Source organism: Carcharhinus amblyrhynchos, chromosome 9, assembly GCF_965287045.1.
Source record: "Carcharhinus amblyrhynchos chromosome 9, sCarAmb.v2.hapA, whole genome shotgun sequence".
NCBI lineage: Eukaryota > Metazoa > Chordata > Chondrichthyes > Carcharhiniformes > Carcharhinidae > Carcharhinus > Carcharhinus amblyrhynchos.
The window spans coordinates 10916203-10939548 of NC_137332.1; the positions used below are offsets into that span (position 1 = coordinate 10916203).

The following is a 23346-nucleotide window of genomic DNA, read 5'->3' on the forward strand; positions in this document are numbered from 1 at the left end:
AACCCACTGTGCTACCGTTGCCACCCTGTCAGTACAGACGCGATGGGCCGAACATCCTCCTTCTGCACTGTAGGGATTCTATGATTCTAAGCGTTTACCTACTCTAATTCCACATTCCAGCGTTCAGAATGTAGGCACGTACGCCGTCAAGTTCTCTTACATTGAAGTCCCCTCAGTTTTCTCTTTTGTCAAAGAGCCTCAGCCCATTCCTCCACAGTTCTGATATATTCCAAGTAAAGCTGTTTTTGTACCTTTGCCAATGCCTTTAGGTGTTTCAAGGTGCTTGATGTTCTTACAGAGTGAGAGCAGCCTGGTTTAGAATCTCACAGATGGTGTGGAGGTAAACTCCCGCTGTGCATTTAATTTGCAATCTTACAGAGAGAAAGCAAGAGGAAGAAGGAGGCCGCCCAGACCTTCAGAGGGAAAACTCTGCACGTCAAACTGTCAGGGTGGCCGTGGCCTCGTGATATTATTGCTGAATGAGTCATCCCGAGATCTGGGGAAATTCCCTGAGAGCAGGGTTCGAATCCCATCACGGCAGATGGCGGAATATAAATTCAACAAAAAATTATCTAGAACTCAAAGTCTGCTGATGACCAGGGAACCATTGTCGGGAAAACCCAGCAGGTTCACCAATGTCCCTTAGGGAAGGAAATCTGTTGTCCTTAACTAGTCTGACCTATATGTGAATCCAGAGCCACAGCGATGTGGTTGACTCTTAAATTGCCCTCAGGGATGGGGCAATAAATACTGGCCCAGCCAGCGATACGTACATCCTGTTAAAGAATTTTAAAAATGGACGTGCCCAGGTTAGGATGGGAAAAGATTGCTCCATTTTGACACAGTGCGCAAACCGAAAGCCCACACACTTCTAGGAATAAAGGCAAACAGGCCCCTGTCTACATCAACAGGGGCAAAGGAGAAAGGGTCGAGAACTTCACAAGTTTTTCGGTGTCCAGATCACCCCGATCCCCACCCCAGCCGATACTATAGTTAAGAAAGCCCAACAATGCCACTACGTTCTCAGAAGACTAAGGAAATTTGGCATATCCGCTACAACTCTCACCAGATGCATCATAGAAAGCATTCTTTCTGGTTGTATCACAGCTTGGTATGTCTCCTGTTCTGCCCAAGACCGCAAGGAACTACAAGAGATCGTGAATGTAGCCCAATCCATCACACAAACTAGCCTCCCATCTATCGACTCTGTTTACACTTCCCGCTGCCTCAGCAAAGCAGCCAGCATAATTAAAGACCCCACACACCCCCAACATTCTCTCTTCCACCTTATTCTGTCAGGAAAAAGTCTGAGGTCACATATCAACTGCAGCTTCTTCCCTGCTGCTGTCAGACTTTTGAATGGACCTGGCTTGCACTAAGCTGATCTGTTTCTACACCCTAGCTGTGACTGTAACACTACGTTCTGCACTCTCTCATTTCCTTCTCTATGAACGGTATGCTTTGTCTGTACCGTGCGCAAGAAAAGAAACTTTTCACTGTATGTTAATACGTGTGACAATAATAAATCAAATCAAATCCAATAGGATGGGGTTTTTCAGCCATGCTCAGCCCCCCAGACTGGAAACTCCTGTGTGAGGTCGATGGATGTTTGCGTGATCCACCAAAGTTTCTGTCCCGGCTGCTACCATTCCCATGGTGGGCGGGACGGAAACCTTTCACCCCTTCCCCAGACTCTGATATCAGAATCCCTCAAATCCACTTCTTGGATACCCTTGAGCAACACCACCACCTCCCCCCACCACCCCCGACGCCCCGTTTCCCCACCCCCCCCCCCCCCGGAACTGTTTCTTGTGTACAACAATAACTTGAATGTACGTTGGGCTGGATTTGGTTACAGAAATAGGGTGGACCTGGGCCATGGAGGGATTAGAACCAGATGAGAACTTTAAAGTTGAAGCTGTGCTTGGACTGGGAGCCAAGGTCGCTCAGTGAGCACAGAGTGGATGAGCCACTGGGCTGAGTTCAGAAGGAGGGAGAAGGATGAGTCAGTGTGTCTAGTGAATGCAGAGCTTCGGAATAATTGGATCTTGAGGTAACCAAGACATGACTGAGGGTTTCGGCAGCAGATCAGCTGAGGCAGGGATGGTGAAGTACGTGCTACACCATCTAAGAACATCATGTTTCACACGTACTCCAGCGATTCTCAGCTCCATCTCCCCACTGCCTCTTTCGGCCCCTTCATTAGCAGCACGGTAGCACAGTGGTTAGCACTGCTGCTTCACAGATCCATGGACTCGGTTCGATTCCCGGCTCGGGTCACTGTCTGTGTGGAGTTTACACGTTCTCCTCGTACCTGCGTGGGTTTCCTCCGGGTGCTCCAGTTTCTTCCCACAGGGTGTGGGTTAGGTTGATTGGCTGTGCTAAAATTGCCCCTTAGTGTCCTAAGATATTTAAGTTAGAGAGATTAGTGGGTAAATATGTAAGGATATGGGGGTAGGGCCTGGGTGGGATTGTGGATGGTGCCATTGATGGGCCAAATGGCCTCTTTCTGCGCTGTAGGGTTCTACGATTAGCCTTTATTGTTAAGGACTGGGATATGAAAATAAGTAAACCTTGCTGCTATTATGTAGGGCTTCAGTAAGCCCCATCACAACACAGAATCATAGAATCTTAGCATAGAAAGAGGCCATTCAGCCCATCTTGTCTGCACTGGCACTCAAAAGAGCTACCCAGCTTGCCTAGTTCTCCAGCCCTATCTCTGTAGCCCTCTCCAATCACTTTCAAATATGTCTCCAGTTCTCTTTTGAAACCTCAGATGGGATCCACCTCCACCACTCCCCGAGGCAGCGCATCCCAAATCAATTCTCTGAGTAAATAACTTTCACCTCATCTCACTCCTAGCTCTCTTCTTAACCATCTTGAAAGTGTAAGCTTTAGTCATTGACAACTATGTGGAGTCTGCCACGTTCTCCCTGTGTCCGAGTGGGTTTCCTTTGGGTGCTCCGGTTTCCTCCCACAAAAATGTGCAGATTAGGTGGATTGGCCAATGCTAAATTGCGCCTTAGTGTTAGGGGCACTAGCAGATAAATAGATGGGGTTCATTGTGCTCAATGCCCACTTGATGGGCTAAATGGCCTCCTTCCGCACTGTGGGGATTCTCTGATTCTATACTAAGTAGCGCAAACAGAATATCCTTCTTCACCCTGTCAATATTGTTCATCATTCTGAACACCTCAGTAAGATCACCTCTTAACCTTTCCTGCTCCAAGGAGAGGAAGGCCAATTTTTCCAATCTCTCCTTGTATCTCTCATCACCAGGGAGGTGATGGCCCAGTGGTATTATTGCTAGACTATTAATCCAGAAACTCAGCTAATGTTCTGGGGACCCGGGTTCGAATCCCACCAAAGCAGATGGTGGAATTCGAATTCAATAAAAAATATCTGGAATTAAGAGTCTACTGATAACAATGAAACCACTGTCGATTGTTGGAAAAACCCATCTGGTTCACTGATGTCCTTCAGGGAGGGAAATCTGCTGTCCTTCTCTGATCTGGCCTACATGTAACTCCAGAGCCACAGCAATGTGGTTGACTCTCAACTGCCTTCCAAGGGCAACTAGGGATGGGCAATAAATGCTGACCAGCCAGCAACACCCATGTCCCCTGAATGGATAAAAAAAATCTAAAATTCCACATTCCTGGCATCACTCTGGCAAATCTCCTTTGCACTTTCTCTCTCTAGGGCATTAACATCCTTCCTTAAGTGAGGAAATAATGACTATAAAGTTTTGGTCTCCTGAAATAAAGAACGATGTGCCTTGGTGGGGGGAGGGAGGGAGGTGAGGGGTGGGGAGGTGAGGAAGGAGAGTGACGGGGGTGAGAGAGTGGTGGGGGGGTGTGGGGGCAAGGGGGTGGTGAGCGAGGGGGGTGGGAGGTAGGGAGGCGGGGGGTTCAAATGGACATTCACTCGATTTATCAGTTGTTCCATTCCATGTTGTGCCTTTGTTTAAAAAGAGCTGCAGGGAAAAGCCTGGGAACTACAGGCCAGTGAGCCTCACATCTGTGGTGGGTAAATATTGGAAGGTATTTTGAGAGACAGGATCTACAGGCATTTAGAGACGCAAGGACTGATTAGGGACAGTCAGCATGGCTTTGTGAGTGGAAAATCATGTCTTACAAATTTGATTTAAGTTTTTTGAAGAGGTAACCAAGAAGGTAGATGAGGGCAGTGTAGTTGATGTTGTCTACATGGACTTTAGCAACGCCTTTGACAAGATATCGCATGGTAGGTTATTGCATAAGGTTAAATCTCAGGGGATCTAAGGTGAGGTAAACAAATGGATACAAAACTGGCTTGATAACAAAAGCCAGAGGGTGACTGTAGAGGGTTGTTTTTCAAACTGGAGGCCTGTGACCAGCAGTGTGCCTCAGGGATCAGTGCTAGGTCCACTGTTGTTTGTCATTTATGTTAATGATTTGGATGAGAATATAGGAGTCATGGTTAGCAAATTTGCAGATGACACCAAGATTGGTGGCATAGTGTACAGTGAAGAAAGTTATCTCGGATTGCAACAGGATCTTGATCAATTGGGCCAGTGGGCTGACGAATAGCAGATGAAGTTTAATTTAGATAAACGCAAGGTGATGCATTTTGGTAGATTGAACCAGGGCAGGACTTAATCAGTTAATGGTAGGGTGTTGGGGAGAGTTACAGAACAAAGAGATCTAGGGGTTCATGTTCATAGCTCCTTGAAAGTGGAGTCACAGGTGGACAGAGTGATGAAGAATGCTTGGTTTCATTGGTCAGAACACTGAATACAGGAGTTTGGACATCTTGTTGAAGTTCTACAAGAGATTGGTAAGACCACACTTAGAATATTGTGCACAATTCTGGTCACCCTATTATAGAAAGGATATTACTAAATTAGAAAAGATTTACTCGGATGCTACCGGGACTTGATGGTTTGAGTTATAAGGAGAGACTGGGTAGACTGGGACTTTTTTCTCAGGAGCGTAGAAGGCTGAGGGGTGATCTTATAGAGGTCTGTAAAATAATAAGGGGCAGATCACAGGGGGTGGGGGTGGATGCAATACTCATGGCTCCTAATTGATACGCTGTTGTGTCCAGGGTGGTGCAAACTCAGGGCTCCTATCTAGATTAGCTAGCTAGTCAATATCTTTTCCCAAAGGTAGGCATGTCTAATACTAGAAGGTTTAAGGTGAGAGGGGAGAGATACAAAAGTGTCCAGAGAGGCAATTTTTTCAGAGAGTGGTGAGTGTCTGGAACAAGCTGCCAGAGGTAGTAGTAGAGGTGGGTACAATTTTGTCTTTTAAAAAGTATTTAGACAGTTACATGGGTAAGATGGGTATAGAGGGATAGGGACAAAAGCAGGCAATTGGGGCTAGCTTCGGGGTTTAAAATAAAAGGCAGCATGAACAATTTGGGCCGAAGGGCCTGTTTCCATGCTGTAAACCTCTGTGACGCTATGAGATATTGAGTACAGCGAGCTTCGATTCTCTGGAGTTTAGAAGAATAAGAATTGATATAATTGAAGCATATAAAATTCTTAAAATGACTTGACAGGTTAGATATTGAGAAGATGCTTTCCCAGGATGGACCAGGGAGTTATAGATTCTGATTAAATTATTGGCCACATAGGACTGAGATGAAGAGAGATTCTTCATCTTAAAGATTCTTGTGAATCTTTGCATTTCTATTTCAGAGCGTACATTCTGTATTGAGATCAATAGATTAATTATGAAGCACGATAAAAATCAAGCAAAATGGGATAGGGCAGGTATGTGGAATTAATATAAAAGTTTAACCATAATTTTAATGGAGGTTTAAGGATATTCTTTCATTCATGTGTGGGACAGGGGTGTCGCTGGCTGGCTAGCATTTATTGCCCATCCCTAGTTGCCCTTGGAGGGCAGTTAAGAGACTGCGATTCTGGTGGAGTCACATGTAGGCCAGATTTCCTTTTCTTAAAGGACATTAGTGAATCAGATGGGTTTTTTCCCCCCAACAATTGATTCTTAAATCCAGATTTTTTAAATTGAATTCAAATTCCATCATCGGCTGTGGAAGGATTCAAACCCAGGTCCGCAGAACATTAGCTGGATTAATAGTCTAACGATAATACCACTAGGCCATTGCCTCCCCTAATACAAGAACTGCTACTTGCAAAAGAGTATTCATTCGTGGTATATGGGTGCCGATGGCAAGGTTGCCTATCACATTTATTGTCTTTGGAAAGGTGGCGGTGAGCTGCCTTTTTGAACCATTGCAGTCCATGCAGTGTTCGGCTGGAGTCCCAGGATTTCAACCCCATGACAGTGAAAGAACTGTGATATAGTTAGTCTGTGGCTTGGTGTGTACGCCCTTGCTCTTTGAAGTGGTAGGGATGTGTGTTTGGAGGTGCAGTTACAGGAAGGACCTGCATTCCTTACTCCCTAATGCACTTATACAGTCCTCACTATCTGTTAGTAGTGTGGCCAAGTGGCCTAAGGTGCTGGATTAAGGCTCTGGTCTTTTTTTGGAGGTGTGGGTTCGAATTCCACCTCTGCCACAGAGAAACTTCCATGGGCGGCACAGTGAATAACACTGCTGCCTCACAGCACCGGGGACCCAGGTTCAATTCCTGGCTGAGGTCACTGTCAGTGTGGAGTTTGCATGTTCTCCCTGTGTCTGCGTGGGTTTCCTCCCACAATTCGAAAGATGTGCTGGTTAGGTGCATTGGCAGTGCTAAATTCTCCCTCAGTGTACCCGAACAGACGCCAAAGTGTAGCAACAGGAGGATTTTCACAGTGACTTCATTGCAGTGTTAATGTAAGACTACTCATGACACTAATAAATAAACTAAAACTTTGAAACTTAAATCTATATTATTCACCTCACTTTAACCCTGTGATAATGAATTAATGTCACTCTGGCTAAAGACTTCTCAACTGGATACGTTTGTTGACGACCTGTTGACGAAATCCTGGGAATCCAGCCATAGACTGCAACACTTCAAAAAGACAGCTCACTGTCACCTTCCCAATGGGATAGCACAGTGGTTAGCACTGTTGCTTCACAGCACTAGGGACCCAGGTTTGATTCCCAGCTTGGGTCACTGTCTGTGTAGAGTTTGTACATTCTCCCCGTGTCTGCGTGGGTTTCCTCCGGTTGCTCCGGTTTCCTCCCACGTTCTGAAAGACCTGCTGGTCAGGAGCCATTGTGTGGCGGCTAGGGAAATTTCACAGTAACTTCATTGCAGTGTTAATGTAAGCCTTACTCAAGATGTCGAAATTAACTTTATCTTGTGTGGATGGTCCCTCATTTTAGAAGTGCCAGCACAGCACCCACACGCAGGTATGGTTCATTTTTTGCATTGCATGCAAACACCAAACATAGACTGAAAGCCAAAGGCAGTTGGTGATTATTGGATAAGTGTCTCACCCGCGTACACACAGAATACATTTTATTGACAAGGTTGATTTGGAGGCGATGGAGGAACTGGCTTGCTGTGTGCAAGGCCCTGAAAGAGATGACATTAACTGCATTATTGTAATAATTAGCACCTTGCGATGATCTATGTTAGTGCACATGAATAGATTTCTGATTTTATGCACTTAAAGTCCATCAATTGCTGTGTATGAGCCGGAATGGGTGGTTGCGATCTGTCTAACAGGCCAGGAACACCATTTGTTGTTTATTATAAACAGCAGAGGGAAAATTCAGAATACAACATCATCCATTGATTCTTCTCCGCCCATTTCCTCCCCTTCCTCTTCCGGAAGTTTCCAGTTCCTTTTTGGGATGTAGCTTCCCCAGGTACCAGCTGCCCTGGTGTGGCCCAAACTCTGCCTCAGCTGGTAAAACCGTGACATGTAGGAAGGTGGAAGGGAGCCACTGGATGTACAGCCATCGAGTTCTACAACTAACCTGAGGCCTCCTCTGCTTACACGGGGCTCCCTCCCTTCTCAGGGCTTGCTCTATTTCTTCCAGGCCTTGCAATCTTTCCAACTCTCTCCCCCTTTGGGCCTCTCTCTCCTTTTCCAGGCCTGATCCAGGCCTCTCCCTTTCGAAGTCAGGCCATCTTTCCAGCTCTACCTGGCCTCTTCCATTCCAGGCTTCTCTCTGTGCCGTATCCTCGGTTTTGCCAGCCCCCTTCCTGTGGCTTGGGCCTTCTCAATTGGTTCAGGCACCACAGGACATGGGAGGGGCAAGGGAGTAGGGGGAGCGGCTGGGGTCTGTGTCAATTGGTACATTGTTTAAAGTGTTGATGGAATGTTAGCCTTTATCTGAAATTTAAAGTGGTAACAATTAGGCTTCAGTCATTTAAAGGCCCCGGTCAGACTCTATCTAAAGAACAATTCAGTTCTGTGCCATATACATTAACCAGAGTAATGCCAGAGTGTGTGTGTGTGTATGTGTGTGTGTGTATGTGTGTGTGTGTATGTGGTGGTGTGCGTGTATATGTGTGTGCATGTGTGTATATGTGTGTGCACGTATGCATGTGCGCATATGTGCATGAGTGCACATGTCATGTATGTGTGTATGAATGTGTGCATGTGTGTGCGTGTGTCCGTGTTGCACGTGTGGGTGCACACGTGTGGGTGCATGTATGTGTGCACACATGTTCACATGTATGCGTGCATGTGTGCATGCCTGCATACATGTGTGCACACACATGATTGTGTGTGCATGTATCCACTTGTGTCCATGTGTGTACGCATGTGTGCACATCCATGTGTGTGCCCACGTGTGTATGCATGTGTGCGCATCCATGTGTGTGTGTGCATATGTGTGTGCGCATGGAGGGCAGTGGTGTGGAAGGTGAGGTTCAACTGAGAAGTTGAAAATGGAGCTGGGTATATTTGTTGGGGTCTGGGTATGAAGGGTATTGAGGGTGTTGAGGGTTACGAAACCAAGGCGGGCAGGTGGAAGGAAGATATCATCCATGATCTGCCGTGGTACAGGCTTGAGGAACTGATGACATCCTCAAGCTCCTCACGTTTCAAAGCTCAGAACAGTTGACATCTGAGCTAATATTCTTGCGCCAGTATTTTCTTGCACAGAGTCCTTGGTACACAGGAAGATTAATGAGTTGTTACAACTCCGAGCTGCCTGTGGTATTTGGTTCAAATGTCAGCAAAAGTTCAAAAGTGATGCGCTGGAACTCAATGAGGTAATAAATTGTCTCCAATACAAATAATATTACAGCTCATCGATTGGGGAGCGACCACCACACATATAAAAAAAACCACTGAGAGGATGGCAGAGGCTGCAATGATTAATTAAACCAGTGTCGATAAGTCAAATGCCACTTCTTCTCTCTTCCTGAAAAAGGGAATGTGGTTATCCCGGGTCTGAAAGGTTCCCTTTGCTCCATTCCTTGGGTTGCAGCCATTTCAGAATCTCCGCACTACTCCACTTCACAACAGTTCCAAAGTGGTTGTAAACGGCGCTAACTAAATGCAACATTTTTTTTTCCCTTTTCGTTCACAGGATGTCGATTTTGAGAGAAAAGCTACGGTCCCTCGAGCTGGGTGGTTCTGCTGATTGGTCAGGTCCACTGCCAGGGTTTCCTCATCTCCGGCGCGCTGTGCCTGCCGAGTTGTTGGAACCCGGTGACTCGGGCTCCCATTCCGGCTGGTGGAAGTGGATGTTATATTTCCTCGCCCATCTGGCGAACACGTGTTTCTCCGTGATGAACCGGTGGTGACTCCCCTTTCGCCCGAGCTCGTGCGAGATGTACATTGTGCACTCGTCAATTCCAGTGGGTTCATAGTAATGATACGGCACCGAGCGGTGGCCAGGATCCCTGAGTAAGGAAAGATAAGTCAATACACAGCTACTTCTCATTATTTGATTTGATTTTGATTCGATTATTGTCACATGTATTATTGTACAGTGGAAAGTATTGTTTCTTGCGCGCTATACAGACAAAATATACTGTTCATAGAGAAGGAAAGACAAGAGTGCAGAATGTAGTGTTACAGTCATAGCTAGGGTGTAGAGAAAGATTAACTTAATGTGAGGTCGGTCCATTCAAAAGTCTGACAGCAGCGGGGAAGAAGCTGTTCTTCAGTTGGTTGGCACATGACCTCAGACTTTTGTATCTTTTTCCCAATGGGAGAAGGTGGAAGAGAGAATGTCCGGGGTGTGTGGGGTCCGTAATTATGCTGACTGCTTTGCCAAGGCATCAGGAAGTGTAGACAGAGTCAATGGATGGAAGGCTGGTTTGTGTGATGGATTATTTCATGGGATGTGGGTGTCACTGACAAGGCCAGTAATTGGTACCCATTCCTAATTGCCATCGAACTGAGTGGCTCGCTGGGCCATTTCAGAGGGCAGTTAAGGGTCAACCACACTGCTGTGGGTCCGGAGTCACATGTAGGCCAGATTGGGTAAGGTAGAATCCTTATAGTGCATTTGGCCCATCGAGTCTGCGCTGACAACAATCCCACCCAAGCCTTTTCTCTGTAATCCTACATATTTACCCTACTAATTTAACCTAAACATCCCAGGACACAAAGAGGCAATTTAGCATGGCCAATGCACCTAACCCGCACGTCATTCCGACAGTGGGAGGAAAACGGAGCATCCGGAGGAAACCCACTCACACACGGGGAGAATGTGCAAACTCCACACAGATAGTGACCCAGGCTGGAAATCGAACCTGGATCCTTGGCACTGTGAGGCAACAGTGCTAACCCTTACCCATCTTTCCTTTGCTAAAGGACATTAGTGAATCAGGTGGGTTTTTGCAATTTTCAATGATAATTGCCATGGTCACCATTATTGAGACTAGTTTTGTATTCTACATTTATTATCTGAAAAATAAGTTACTTTTATTTATTTGTGGGACATGGGCATTGCTGGCGGGCCAGCATTTATTGCCCATCCCTAATTGCCCTTGTACAGAGGGCAGTTGTGAGTCAACCACATTACTGTGGCTCTGGAGTCACATGTAGGCCAGACCAGGTAAGGATGGCAGATTTCTTTCTCTAAAGGAACATAAGTGAACCAGATGGGTTTTTCCGACAATGGTTTCATAGAACATAGAACATAACAGCGCAGAACAGGCCCTTCGGCCCACGATGTTGCGCCGACCAGTTAAAAAACAATGACCCACTAACCTAAACCAATCCCTTTTCGTCCATAAACCTATCCACGGATCTCTTAAACGCCCCCAAACTAGGCGCATTTACAACCGCAGCAGGCAGGGCATTCCAATCCCTCACCACCCTCTGGGTAAAGAACCTACCCCTGACATCCGTCCTATAACTACCCCCCCTTAATTTAAAGCCATGCCCCCTCGTGCTAGCTTTCTCCATCCGAGGAAAAAGGCTATCACTGTCCACCCTATCCAAACCTCTAATCATCTTATATGTTTCAATAAGATCCCCTCTTAGCCGCCTTCTTTCCAGCGAAAACAACCCCAAATCCCTCAGTCTCTCCTCATAGGACCTCCCCTCCATACCAGGCAACATCCTGGTAAACCTCCTCTGCACCCTCTCCAAAGCCTCCACATCCTTCCTGTAATGTGGGGACCAGAACTGCACACAGTACTCCAAGTGCGGCCGCACCAGAGTTGTGTACAGTTGCAACATGATGCTGTGACTCCTAAATTCAATCCCCCTACCAATAAACGCCAAGACACCGTATGCCTTCTTAACAACCGTATCTACTTGATTCCCAACTTTCAGGGATCTATGTACACATACACCTAGATCCCTCTGTTCATCCACACTATTCAAAGTCCTCCCGTTGGCCCTATACTCAACACATCTGTTATTCCTACCAAAGTGAATTACCTCACACTTCTCCGCATTAAACTCCATCCGCCACCTCTCGGCCCAGCTCTGCAACCTGTCCAAGTCTTCCTGCAAACTATGACACCCTTCCTCACAATCTACCGCACCTCCGACTTTGGTGTCATCAGCAAATTTACTAATCCACCCAACTATACCTTCATCCAGATCACTAATAAAAATTACAAACAGCAGTGGCCCCAAAACAGATCCCTGAGGCACACCACCCATCAGCGGATTCTTAATTCCTGATTTTTTTAAATTGAATTCAAATTCCACCATCTACTGTGGCGGGATTCGAACCCGGGTCATTAGCTGAGTTTCTGGGTTATTAGTCTAGTGGCAATACTATGAGGTCATCACCTCCTCCTATCTAATTAACTGAATGTAAATAATCCCCTAGTTACAAGGGTGGAATTCAAAGTTGAACCTTAATTTGTTAGTCTGTGTCTCGTAATATTAGTCCAGTAATAAAATCACTACGCCGTCATCTCCAACCGGCTGGTTCTTACCATTCACTCAGGCAATTCCAGTGTCACACCCAACAGAATTCCTTCTCTGTAACAGATGCTCAGTTTTATCCAGCGCAACCAGCTTTGAACAAGAATGCTGGAGATTTACCAGGATGTTGTCTGGTTTGGAGGATATGGGTTATGAAGAAAGATTGAACAAACTTGGATTGTTTTGATTGGAGTGTTGAAGGATGAGGGGGGGCGGTACCTGATAGAGATTTACAAGATTATGACAGGCTTGGATAGAGTGGATAGTCAGAGTCTTTATCTCAGGGTCAAAGGGTCAATTATTCAGGGGGCTTAGGTTGAAAGTGAGAGGGGGAAAGTTTAAAGGGGATGTGAGGGGTAAGTTTTTCCACACAGAGGGTGGTGAAATGTACTGCCGGAGGAGGTGTTGGAAACAGATTCTATAACAGCATTCAAGAGGCATCTGGATAGATACATGCATAGGCAGGGAATAGAGAGATATGGACCGTGTAGAGGCAAGAAAATCTTAGATTAGAGAGGCATCTGTGTCGGCACAGACTTGGTGGGCTGAAGGGCCTGTTCCTGTGCTGTATTGTTCTTTGTTCCACACAGACAGTGGCCCGAGGCCCTGGTGCTGTGAGGCAGCAGTGCTAACCACTCTCTTACACATGATGATGGTTTCAGGGAAGCTAGACATCTTAGTTCTGAAAAGTAGATAAGGGTCTAAAGCTTCCATAAAGAGAGTCTCTGGGTACATATGATGCTTTGTGACAGAAATCTAGTCAATAGGGGTGGCATGGTAGCACATCTGGGTTCGATTCCTGGCTTGGGTCACTGTGTGGAGTTTTCATGTTCTCCCCATGTCTGCGTGGGTTTCGTCTGAGTGCTCCGGTTTCCACCCACAGTTCAAAGATGTGTGGGTTAGATTGATTGGCCATACTAAAATTGTCCCTTAGTGTCTTGAGATGCGTAGGTTAGAGGGATTAGTGGATAAATATATGGGGGTAGGGCCTGGTTGGGACTGTAGTCAGTGCAGACTCGACAGGCCAAATAGCCTTTTTCTGCACTGTAGGGTTTCTATGATTCTATGAATACTTCTGATGTGGCATTCCCATCCACACTTTTTGTCACAGAGGTTTATAGACGATGTTACACATTTTCCTTTTGATTTGCCTACTGCTGCACATCTACCTCAGGTTGTTTTATTTATATTTTCACAATGTAAGACTTCAGGGAATCTAAAGGCCAACTTGCTTTTACTTGGTAGCTTCTTCAAAGCGTTCTGTCTGTGTTAACCTAACTCTGTTGTTACTACCCCAGCCTGAGTGAGAAGCTTGTGGGATCAAACTCTGCTTCAGGATGTGATGATGTTAACTAAGCCAGTGTGTTTAGTGCAGCTCTGTGGGAGTGCTGCAGTGTCGCCTTTTACACGAGGAGCCATTTTTCAAGAATAAATAAGTAGAAACTGTTTCTGCAGCTTGTTTTTATTTTATTCATTCGTGGAACATGGGTGTCGCTGGTTGGCCAGCATTTATTGCCCATCCCTAGTTATCCTTGGAGGGCAGTTGAGTGTCAACCACATTGCTGTGGCTCTGGAGTCACATGTAGACCAGACACAGTAAGGACGGCAGATTTCCCTCCCTAAAGAACATTACTGAACCAGATGGGTTTTTCCAACAATCGACAACGGTTTCATTCCAGATGTTTTATATTGAATTCAAATTCCACCATCTGGGCAGCCTAGTGGCACAATGATTAACAATGCTGCTGCACAGCACTCGGGACCCGGGTTCAATTCCTGGCTTGGGTCACAGTCTCTGTGGAGTTATAGTAATCATAGAATCTACAGCGCAGAAGGAGGCCATTCAGCCCATCGAGTCTGCACCGACCACAATCCCAAACAGGCCATGCATTTTACCTTCGCTAGTCCCCCTGACCCCTACGTCTTTGGACTGCACATTCTCCACATGTCTGCATAGGTTTCCTCCCACGGTCCGAAAGATGTGCTGGTTAGATGCATTGGCTGTGCTAAATTCTCCCTCAGTGTACCTGAACAGGCGTCCGAGTGTGAAGACTGGAAGACTTCATATTAATTTCATTGCAATTTTAATGCGGCAAGAATAAATAAACTTTAAAAAAAAAACATAGAAACAAAGAAGATAGGAGCAGGAGGAGGCCATTTGGCCCTTGGAGCCTGCTTCACCATTCACCACAACCATGGCTAAAGTCTAACTCAGTAGCTCTGCTATAAAGTCCTTGATAATGGATTTGAGAATTTTCTCCACTATTGATGTTAAGCTTACTGGTCCATAATTCCCTGTTTTCTCTCTACCTCCATTTTTTGAATACTGGAGTGACATTTGTTACCCTCCAATCTGCAGGGATTGTTCCAGAGTCTATGAAATACTGGAAGATGACCACCAATGCATCCACTATTTCTAGAACCACTTCCTTAACTACTCTGGGCTGTTGATTATCAGGCCGTGGGGATTTATCCGCCTTCAATCCCATCAATTTTCCCAGCACCATTTCTCCACTAATAGTGATCTCCCTCAGTTATCCCCTCTCATCTGCCGTGGTGGGATTTGATCCTAGGTGAGCTGGAGATACAGATTTAAGGTAAATTTTAAGGTAGCAAAACTCAAGGGGAGATTGGGAAGATGTTTTCTTTTCTTTGTACTCGACTGGAAGCTTAGAGACTGAATTATGGCTAACACATATTACGCGTTCAGGCTCGTTCTCAGCACTCACAGACACAACACAGCATCCAAAAATATATTAGCCTTGTTTCCACACCTTGAGTTTGAACTTGAAGAACGGTTGCTTAGTGAAAAAAGCTTTTCATCTTGCACTCCTCAGGAGAGAAACCAATGTATTGAGGAGAGGCAGTGGCGTAGTGACATTGTCACTGGATTCAAAATCCAGCGACCTAGGGTAATGGCCTGGCAACAAGGACTCGAATCCCACCACAGCAGATGGTGAACTTTGAATTGAATAATAAAAATCTGGAACTAAAAGTCTAACGATGACCATGAAATATTGTAAAAACCCATGTGGTTCACTAATGTCCTTCAGGGAAGGAAATAGTATTCTGTAAACTGTGTGTGCCTTTATATACCCTTCTTTGATCAGAACTTTCCACTCACCTGACGAAGGAATAGCGTTCCGAAAGCTTGTGGGTTTACTATCAAATAAACTTATTGGACTTTAATCTGGTGTTGTGAGACTTCTTACTGTAATAAATGCTGGCCAAGCCAGTGATGTCCACATCCCATAAAAGAACTTTAAAAAATGTCAGGGGAAACAACAACTTCAGATTATACGAGACAAGTACTCTGTCTACACTTCCTGCTGCCTTGGCAAAGCAACATAATTAAGGACCCCATGAACCCCGGACATTCTCTCTTCCACCTTCTTCCCTCGGGAATAAGATACAAAAGTCTGAGGTCACGTACAACCGACTCAAGAACAGCTTCTTCCCTGCCGCCATCAATCTTTTGGATGGACCTACCTTATATTAATTTGATTTTTCGCTACACCCTAGCTATGACTGTAACACTACATTCTGCAGTCTCTCCTTTCCTTCCCTATCAACAGCATTGTCTGTATAGCATGCAAGAAACAATACTTTTCACTGTATACTAATACATGTGACAATAATAAATCAAACCAAATCAAAAAGGATGCTGATCGGTTGGAAAGCGGCCTCTGATTGGTAGAGATGTTGCTATGGAGAATGCACCAGTTAATGGTAATTGACGGTTAACTGCCAAACATTGTTTGAAATTTAAATCAGGCAGCTTGACCCTGATTGGTCAAGGCATTGCCCTGGGGAATGAACCAGCAAATGGCTGTCACTTACTTTGTTTAGCTGAAATGGGTGCAATGTGTGGACCTGTTCTTTCTGTCTGCAAAGCACAGGACTCTCTGTATTAATATAGGTAGCTTCCAGTGCACTCAAACGTGCCACACAGAGTCTGACTGACGATTTTAAATTGGTTATAAGAATTATTTAGCAAATGATGTCCAATCGCGTACCGAGCGGCCTCTCAGATAAAGGGATCCGACATAACACAATCCGAGACAAGAGGATGAACCTTATATAACATATTCCATGACAGCAAGCAAGACAGCTTTAAAAAAAACTAGGCTTGTTGCTGAGGAGGGAGGGGGGTGCAAGGTGGGAGCAGAAGTTTGAGCCACTTCTGGGGAGGTGATGGCGTAGTGGTATTATCACTAGATAATTAATCCAGGAACTCAGCTCATGTTCTGGGGACCTGGGTTCGAATCCCACCACAGCAGATAGCAGAATTCAAATTCAATTAAAAAAATCTGGATTTAAAAATCTACTGATGACCATGAAACCATTGTCGATTGTCAGAAAAACCCATCTGGTTCAGTAATGCCCTTTAGGGAAGGAAATCTGCCATCCTTACCTGGTCTGGCCTACATGTGACTCCAGAGTCACAGCAATGTGGTTGACTCTCAACAATCCTCTAAGGATAACCAGGAAAGGGCAATAAATGCTGGCCAGCCAGTGACACCCATGCCCTTTGAATGAGTAAATAAACTAACCTCTTCAAGGAATTAAGTCAATGTTGCAATGGAACAAGAGAATGACAACTTCTGCGGAAAGGGGTGATATCCCCACAATGGAATGATTATGTGTAGGCTCCAGGTGGGTAGGGCATCATAGCTGAAAGATCTTTTCTCTCTCTGTCTCTCTTTATATTTGATGAAATCAGAACCCACTTTCTCTCCTGACGGCTAAAGAAAGATTTATCTCCAAAGCTACAATTATCTTTCAACCGCCTTCCACATCAATATAGAGTAAACACATAGTTGTTAATGCACAGTGGCACAGTGGTTAGCATTGTTCTGTAGCCCTCTCTGTTTCAACTCTCCCAACTGCATATCCAAGTCCAGTGGCACAGTGGTTAGCACTGCTTTCATGGACATCAATAGATTCTGAATTCCAGATATTCTTATTGAATTCAAATTTCACCATTTGGGCAGCACAGTGGCTCAGCAGGTTAGCACTGCTGCCTCATAGCGCCAGGGACCCAGGATCGATTCCTGGCTTGGGTCACTGTCTGTGAGGAATCTGCATGTTCTCCCCGTGTCTGTGTGGGTTTCCTCTGGGTGCTCCAGTTTCCTCCCACAGTCCGAAAGAAGTGCGGGTTAGGTGCATTGGCCATGCTAAATTCTCCCTCAGTGTACCCGAACAGGCGCCGGAGTGTGGCGACTGGGGGATTTTCACAGTAACTTCATTGCCGTGTTAACGTAAGCCTACTTGTGATATTAATAAATGAACTTTAAACTATAAACCTTTGCTTTACGATCTTCGGAGAGAAGTGACATAAGTAACATTAACAGTGACATTATCCAATGAACCATTGCCGACTCAGCTACAGACGATTGCAGAATCTTTGCCTGCTTTGTTCTGATAAGGATCCACAAAACAATTCTTCCAAGCTTCCTAATGACAGGGTAAAACCTGCAGCAGTGGGTATTAACGCGAAAACTGTCACACCAGTCAGACATTATAACTTGTCCTCTTCGGTTTCCTTTGACAATTAAAGATGAAAACTGCCAATTAGAATACACGTAATCCAGAATCTCTCTGTGTGTGGCACCTTCCAGTGTGTCAATCGAGCTCGCGAAAGCATTAATAAAATATGTGAAGTATTCTGAAACGCACTGCGGATGATTTTGTTTCGGATCGTCTGGGTCATGTTTCATTGGGTAATTTGTGATTAATGACGGATATCCAAAAATGTAATTTAAAAGAAAATACATTTAAGCTCCGAGACTCTGATTTTGCACATTCCGACCTCAGCGCTGTTGCTGCATTTTGATGGATCAGGCTTCAGTGGTCAGTATCCTCCTCTCTGAATTCTGAAATGCCTGGACAGAATGGACATGGAGGAGATGTTTCCATTCGTAATAGAGACTCGGATCTGAGGACACAGCCTCAGAGTAAATGGACAGCCCTTTAGAACCTAGACGAGGAGGAATTTCTTCAGCCAGAGGGTGGTTAATCTGTGGAACTCATTGCACAGAGGGCTGTGGAGGCCAGGTCACTGACTGCATTTAAGATAGAGATAGATAGGCTCTTGTTTTGTAAAGACTTCAAAGATTACGGGGAAAATGTGGGAGAATGGGGTAGAGAAACTTATCAGCCATGATTGAATGGTGGAGCAGACTCGATGGGCCGAATGGTCTAATTCTGCTCCTATATTTTTATGGTCTCTGAGTTAAAAGCTTTTTGGATTCAAGTCCCTACTCTGGAGAGCTCAGCATATGGACGGCACGGTGGCACAGTGGAGAGCACTGCTGCCTCACAGTGCTAGGGACCCGGGTTTGATTCCAGCCTCTGGATTCCAGCCTCGGGTCACTGTCTGTGTGGAGTTTGCACATTCTCCCCGTGTCTGTGTGGGTTTCCTTTGGGTGCCCCGGTTTCTCCCAGAGTCCGTAAGACGTGCTGGCTAGGTGCAGCAGCTGTGCTAAATTCTCCCTCAGTGTATCCAAACAGGTGCCGGAGTGTGGCGACTAGGTGATTTACACAGTAACTTCATTGCAATGTTAATGTAAGCCTACCTGTGACTAATAAATGAACTTTACTAGGGCAGATGACCAATTCAGTAGAATACTGAGGGAGTGCTGCACTGTCAGCAGTGCTATTTCATCAGAAGGAATGTTAAATAGAGGTTCCCATTCTCAGGTGGAAGCACGCAATTCTGTGGCACTGATTAAAGATCGCAGATTTCGCCCTGACATTCTTGTCAATATTTATTCCTCTGATAACATGACTGAAACAAGTTAGCTGGTCTTTATCGCATTCCTATATGTGTGATCTTGCTGTGCACAAGTTGGCTTCTGTGCTTCTGAAATTATGACAGTCACCTTGCTTCAGAAGTGATGTGGAGATGCCGACATTGGACTGGGCACTCACCTGATGAAGGGGCAGTGCTCCGAAAGCTCGTGCTACCAAATAAACCTGTTGGACTTCAACCTGGTGTTGTAAGACTACTTACTGTGGCTTCAGAAGTGTTTAATTGGCTGCAACAATACAATTTTTCCCTTGTTCCGTTGGATGCAACAAGGGCGAATGCAGGGTCAAACACCAAATCAATTTATTAGCTTGAATGAACTACGAGGTGGACAACCCCCCCGGTACACTGCACCTACCCATATAGGCTTCTTCAACAAGAAGGGAAGTCATGTTGGAGTTGTATAGAACTTTGGTGAGGCCATAGCTGAAGCTTAATTTAGGAACAATATGATTGCACTGAAGGGGGAGATTCACCAGGACGCTGCCTGGGATGGAATATTTAAGTTATAAACAGAAGTTGGATAGGCTTGGGTTGTTTTTGTTGAAGAGAAGTTTGAGGGGCGATTTGATTGAGGTGTGACAAGATTATGAGGGACATGGACAGAGTGGTTAAGGAGCAGCTCTTCCCTAATTTGAAGGGTTAGCCACGAGGGGGCACGAGTTCAAGGTGAGAGGCAGGAGGCTTATGGGGGATGTGAGGGTGGTGACGGTTTGGAATGCGCTGCCTGGGAGGGTGGTGGAGGTGGGGTGCCTCACATCCCTTAAGAAGTATCTGGATGAGCACTTGGCACATCTTAACATTCAGGTCAAGTGCTGGGAGATGCTTCTGGGTCAAGAGCTGCTTCTATGAAGCACCGCCACCAGCGAAACCCACCATCTGGAAGAACAAGGGCAGCCGAAGTTTTTCAGCTTGTACTCAGCAGATTGACACAAGAATGCTAAATTTCAAAGGAAGCAATAATGTACATGTAGAATCCCAACAGTGCAGAAGGAGACCATTCAGCTCACTGAGTCTGCACCCACCACAATTCCATCAGGTGGGAGTTCAGGTGTTCCTAATGTGTCATTTGGACCCAAAGGGCCTTTCCTGTGCTGTACAACTCTAATTCTACGACAGCACCACCACCAGCGACACCCACCATCTGGAGGAACGAGGGCTTCTGACTTACACACCACCCTGACTTGGACATATGTCACCATGTTCTGATTATCACTGGTGAAAATCCTGGAACTCCCTCCCTGACAGCACAGTGGGGATACCAACACCATCCGGGCCGCAGTGGTTCAAGGTGATGCCTCATCATCACCTTCTGAAGGGGAAATTAGGGATAGGCTACAAACGCTGGCCTGGCCCTTGACTCCCAAAACACCAGGGTAAATGTTAATAAAACTAGGCCACTTTGGTATGTCCACTACGACTCTCATCAACTTTTACAGATGCACCATAGGAAGCATTCTTTCTGGTTGGTATGGCTTCTGCTCTGCCCAAGACTGCAAGACACTACAAAGGGTCACGAACAAAGCCCAGTCCATCACGCAAACCAGCCTCCCATCCACTGGCTCTGTCTACATTTCCCACTGCCTCAGAAAAGCAGCCAGCATCATCAAGGACCCCACGCATCTCGGACATTCTCTCTTCCACCTTCTTCCGTCGGGAAAAAGAATCAAAAGTTTGAGGTCCCGTACCAACCGACTCAGGAACAGCTTCTTCCCTGCTGCTGTCAGACTTTTAAATTGACTTACCTTGCATTAAGTTGATCTTTCTCTACACCCTAGCTATGACTGTAACACCACATTCTGCACTCTCTTGTTTCCTTCTCTATGAACGGTATGCTTTCTCTGTACAGTGTGCAAGAAACAATACTTTTCACTGTATGTTAATACATGTGACAATAATAAATCAAATCAAATCCAATAGGATGGGGTTTTTCGGTCACGCTCACCCCTCCAAGACTGGAAATTCCTGCGCGAGGTCGATGGATGTTGGCGTGATCCACCAAAGTTTCTGTCCCGCCCGCTACCATTCCCATGGTGGGCGGGACGGAAAAATTTCACCCCTTCCCAAGACTCTGATATCAGAATCCCTCAAATCCACTTGTTGGATACCCTTGATTGCACCACCACCACCACCAACCCACCCACTACCCCCCCACCCCCCCGGGACTGTTACTTGTGTACAACAACAACTTGAATTTATGTAGGGCTGGATTTGGTGCAGAAATAGGGTGGACCTGGGCCATGCAATCAAACCACAAGGTCACAATCTTGGATCACCATCTGTGCTGGGTTCATTGGATCCAAAAGTTGCCTCAGTCCCCGTTGAAATCAGCATCTAACATCATGAGGGGCTGATTGTGGACAAGTCGCCAGGACTGGATGGAATGCATCCGAGGGTTCTGAAAGACATGGCGGTGGTGATAGTGGATGCCTTGGTGGTTATTTTCCAGACGTCGCTGAATTCCGGGGAAGTGCCGGAAGATTGGAAAACGGCTAATGTTACGCCGTTGTTTAAGAAGGGTGCCAGGCAAAAGGCAGGGAATTATAGGCCGGTTAGTTTAACGTCTGTTGTAGGTAAAATGTTAGAATCCATCATCAAGGAGGAAATAGCGAGGCATCTTGAGGGGAATTGCTTGATAGAGCAGACGCAGCACGGTTTTGTTAAAGGGAAGTCGTGTCTGACAAATTTACTGGAGTTCTATGAGGATGTGTCTAGGGCGGTGGATAGAGGAGAGCCAGTGGATGTGGTCTTTCTTGATTTTCAGAAGGCGTTTGATAAGGTACCTCACAAGAGGTTATTGCAGAAGGTCAGGGGACATGGAGTTGGGGGTAGGGTGTTAGCGTGGATAGAGGATTGGTTGTCAAATAGGAGGCAGAGAGTGGGGGTCAATGGGTGCTATTCGGATTGGTGGTTGGTGACTAGTGGAGTGCCCCAGGGGTCGGTGCTGGGGCCTCAGCTATTTAACATTTATATAGATGATCTGGAGGAGGGAACCGAGTGTATGGTGTCGAAATTTGCTGATGACACCAAGATTGGGGGAACGGCAAATTGTGCGGAGGGTGTGGAGAGTCTACAGAAGGATCTAGATAGGCTGGGCGAATGGGCCAGGAACTGGCAAATGGAATTTAATGTTGGCAAGTGCGAGGTGGTCCACTTTGGTAGGAATAATGGTAGGAAGGACTATTACTTACGTGGCGAAAAACTGCAGCAGGCGACGGTGCAGAGGGACCTCGGGGTCCTTGTGCATGAGTCGCAAGAACCCAGCTTGCAGGTGCAGCAGGTGGTCAGGAAGGCTAATGGGATGCTGGCCTTCATAGCGAGGGGGATTGAACATAAAAGTAGGGAGGTCTTGCTGCGGCTGTATAGGGCATTGGTGAGGCCGCAGCTGGAGTACTGTGTGCAGTTTTGGGCGCCGTACTTACGCAAGGATATTTTGGCCTTGGAGGGAGTGCAGAGGAGGTTTACTAGGCTGATACCGGAGTTGAGGGGGTTGAGCTATGAGGAGAGGCTGAACAAACTAGGCTTGTACTCGTTAGAGTTTAGAAGAATGAGGGGAGATCTCATTGAGACGTATAAGATGATGAATGGGATGGATAGGATAGAGGTGGAGAGACTCTTCCCGCTCAGAAAGGATAGTAGGACTAGGGGGCACAGCCTCAAGATAAAGGGGGGGCAGTTTAGAACAGAGTTGAGGAGGAACTTCTTCACTCAAAGGGTGGTGAATCTCTGGAATTCTCTGCCCGTTGAAGTGGTGGAGGCTACCTCGCTAAATATTTTTAAGACGCGGGTTGATGGGTTTTTGATAAGAGAGGGGATTAAGGGTTATGGGGAGAGGGCGGGAAAGTGGAACTGAGCCACGACAGATCAGCCATGATCTTATTGAATGGCGGGGCAGGCTCGAGGGGCTAGATGGCCTACTCCTGCTCCTATTTCATACGTTCTTATTATGTTCTTATGTAAGTACTCAGGCTGAGTATGGCAAGGATCAGGCTCAGTCGTGATGCTCTCCAATGTCAGGGCTTGCACACTGAGATTGGCCCTGTTGTGGTAGTTATATATTTCATAAATCTCTCGCTTCTACATTTGCAGCAGGTGTATTTACAAGAATTTCATAATATCTCTGCAATCACAAAACGTCTGCATTCATGCGTTTCCCAGCCCAGGCTTCGAGTATCTTCCATGTTTACTTTAGCTCGGAATCCACACCCAGGCTTAATTAATCAATCACAGTGAGCATAGATCAATCACTAGACTCTTATAATCAAACGCAGA

General features: G+C 46.0%; 1 protein-coding gene across 1 annotated transcript in view; it reads right to left on the reverse strand.

Annotated features, from left to right (window-relative positions):
- Window positions 1–9389: 9389 nt before the first annotated feature.
- The window catches only part of st6galnac5a (ST6 (alpha-N-acetyl-neuraminyl-2,3-beta-galactosyl-1,3)-N-acetylgalactosaminide alpha-2,6-sialyltransferase 5a), a 61358-nt gene continuing 47401 nt past the window's right edge, over window positions 9390–23346 (reverse strand). The window contains exon 5 of the mRNA XM_080195163.1: window positions 9390–9769. Within this exon, the coding sequence (XP_080051289.1) occupies window positions 9535–9769 (235 nt within the window). The 3' untranslated portion in view covers window positions 9390–9534. The remainder of the gene's footprint in view (window positions 9770–23346) is intronic.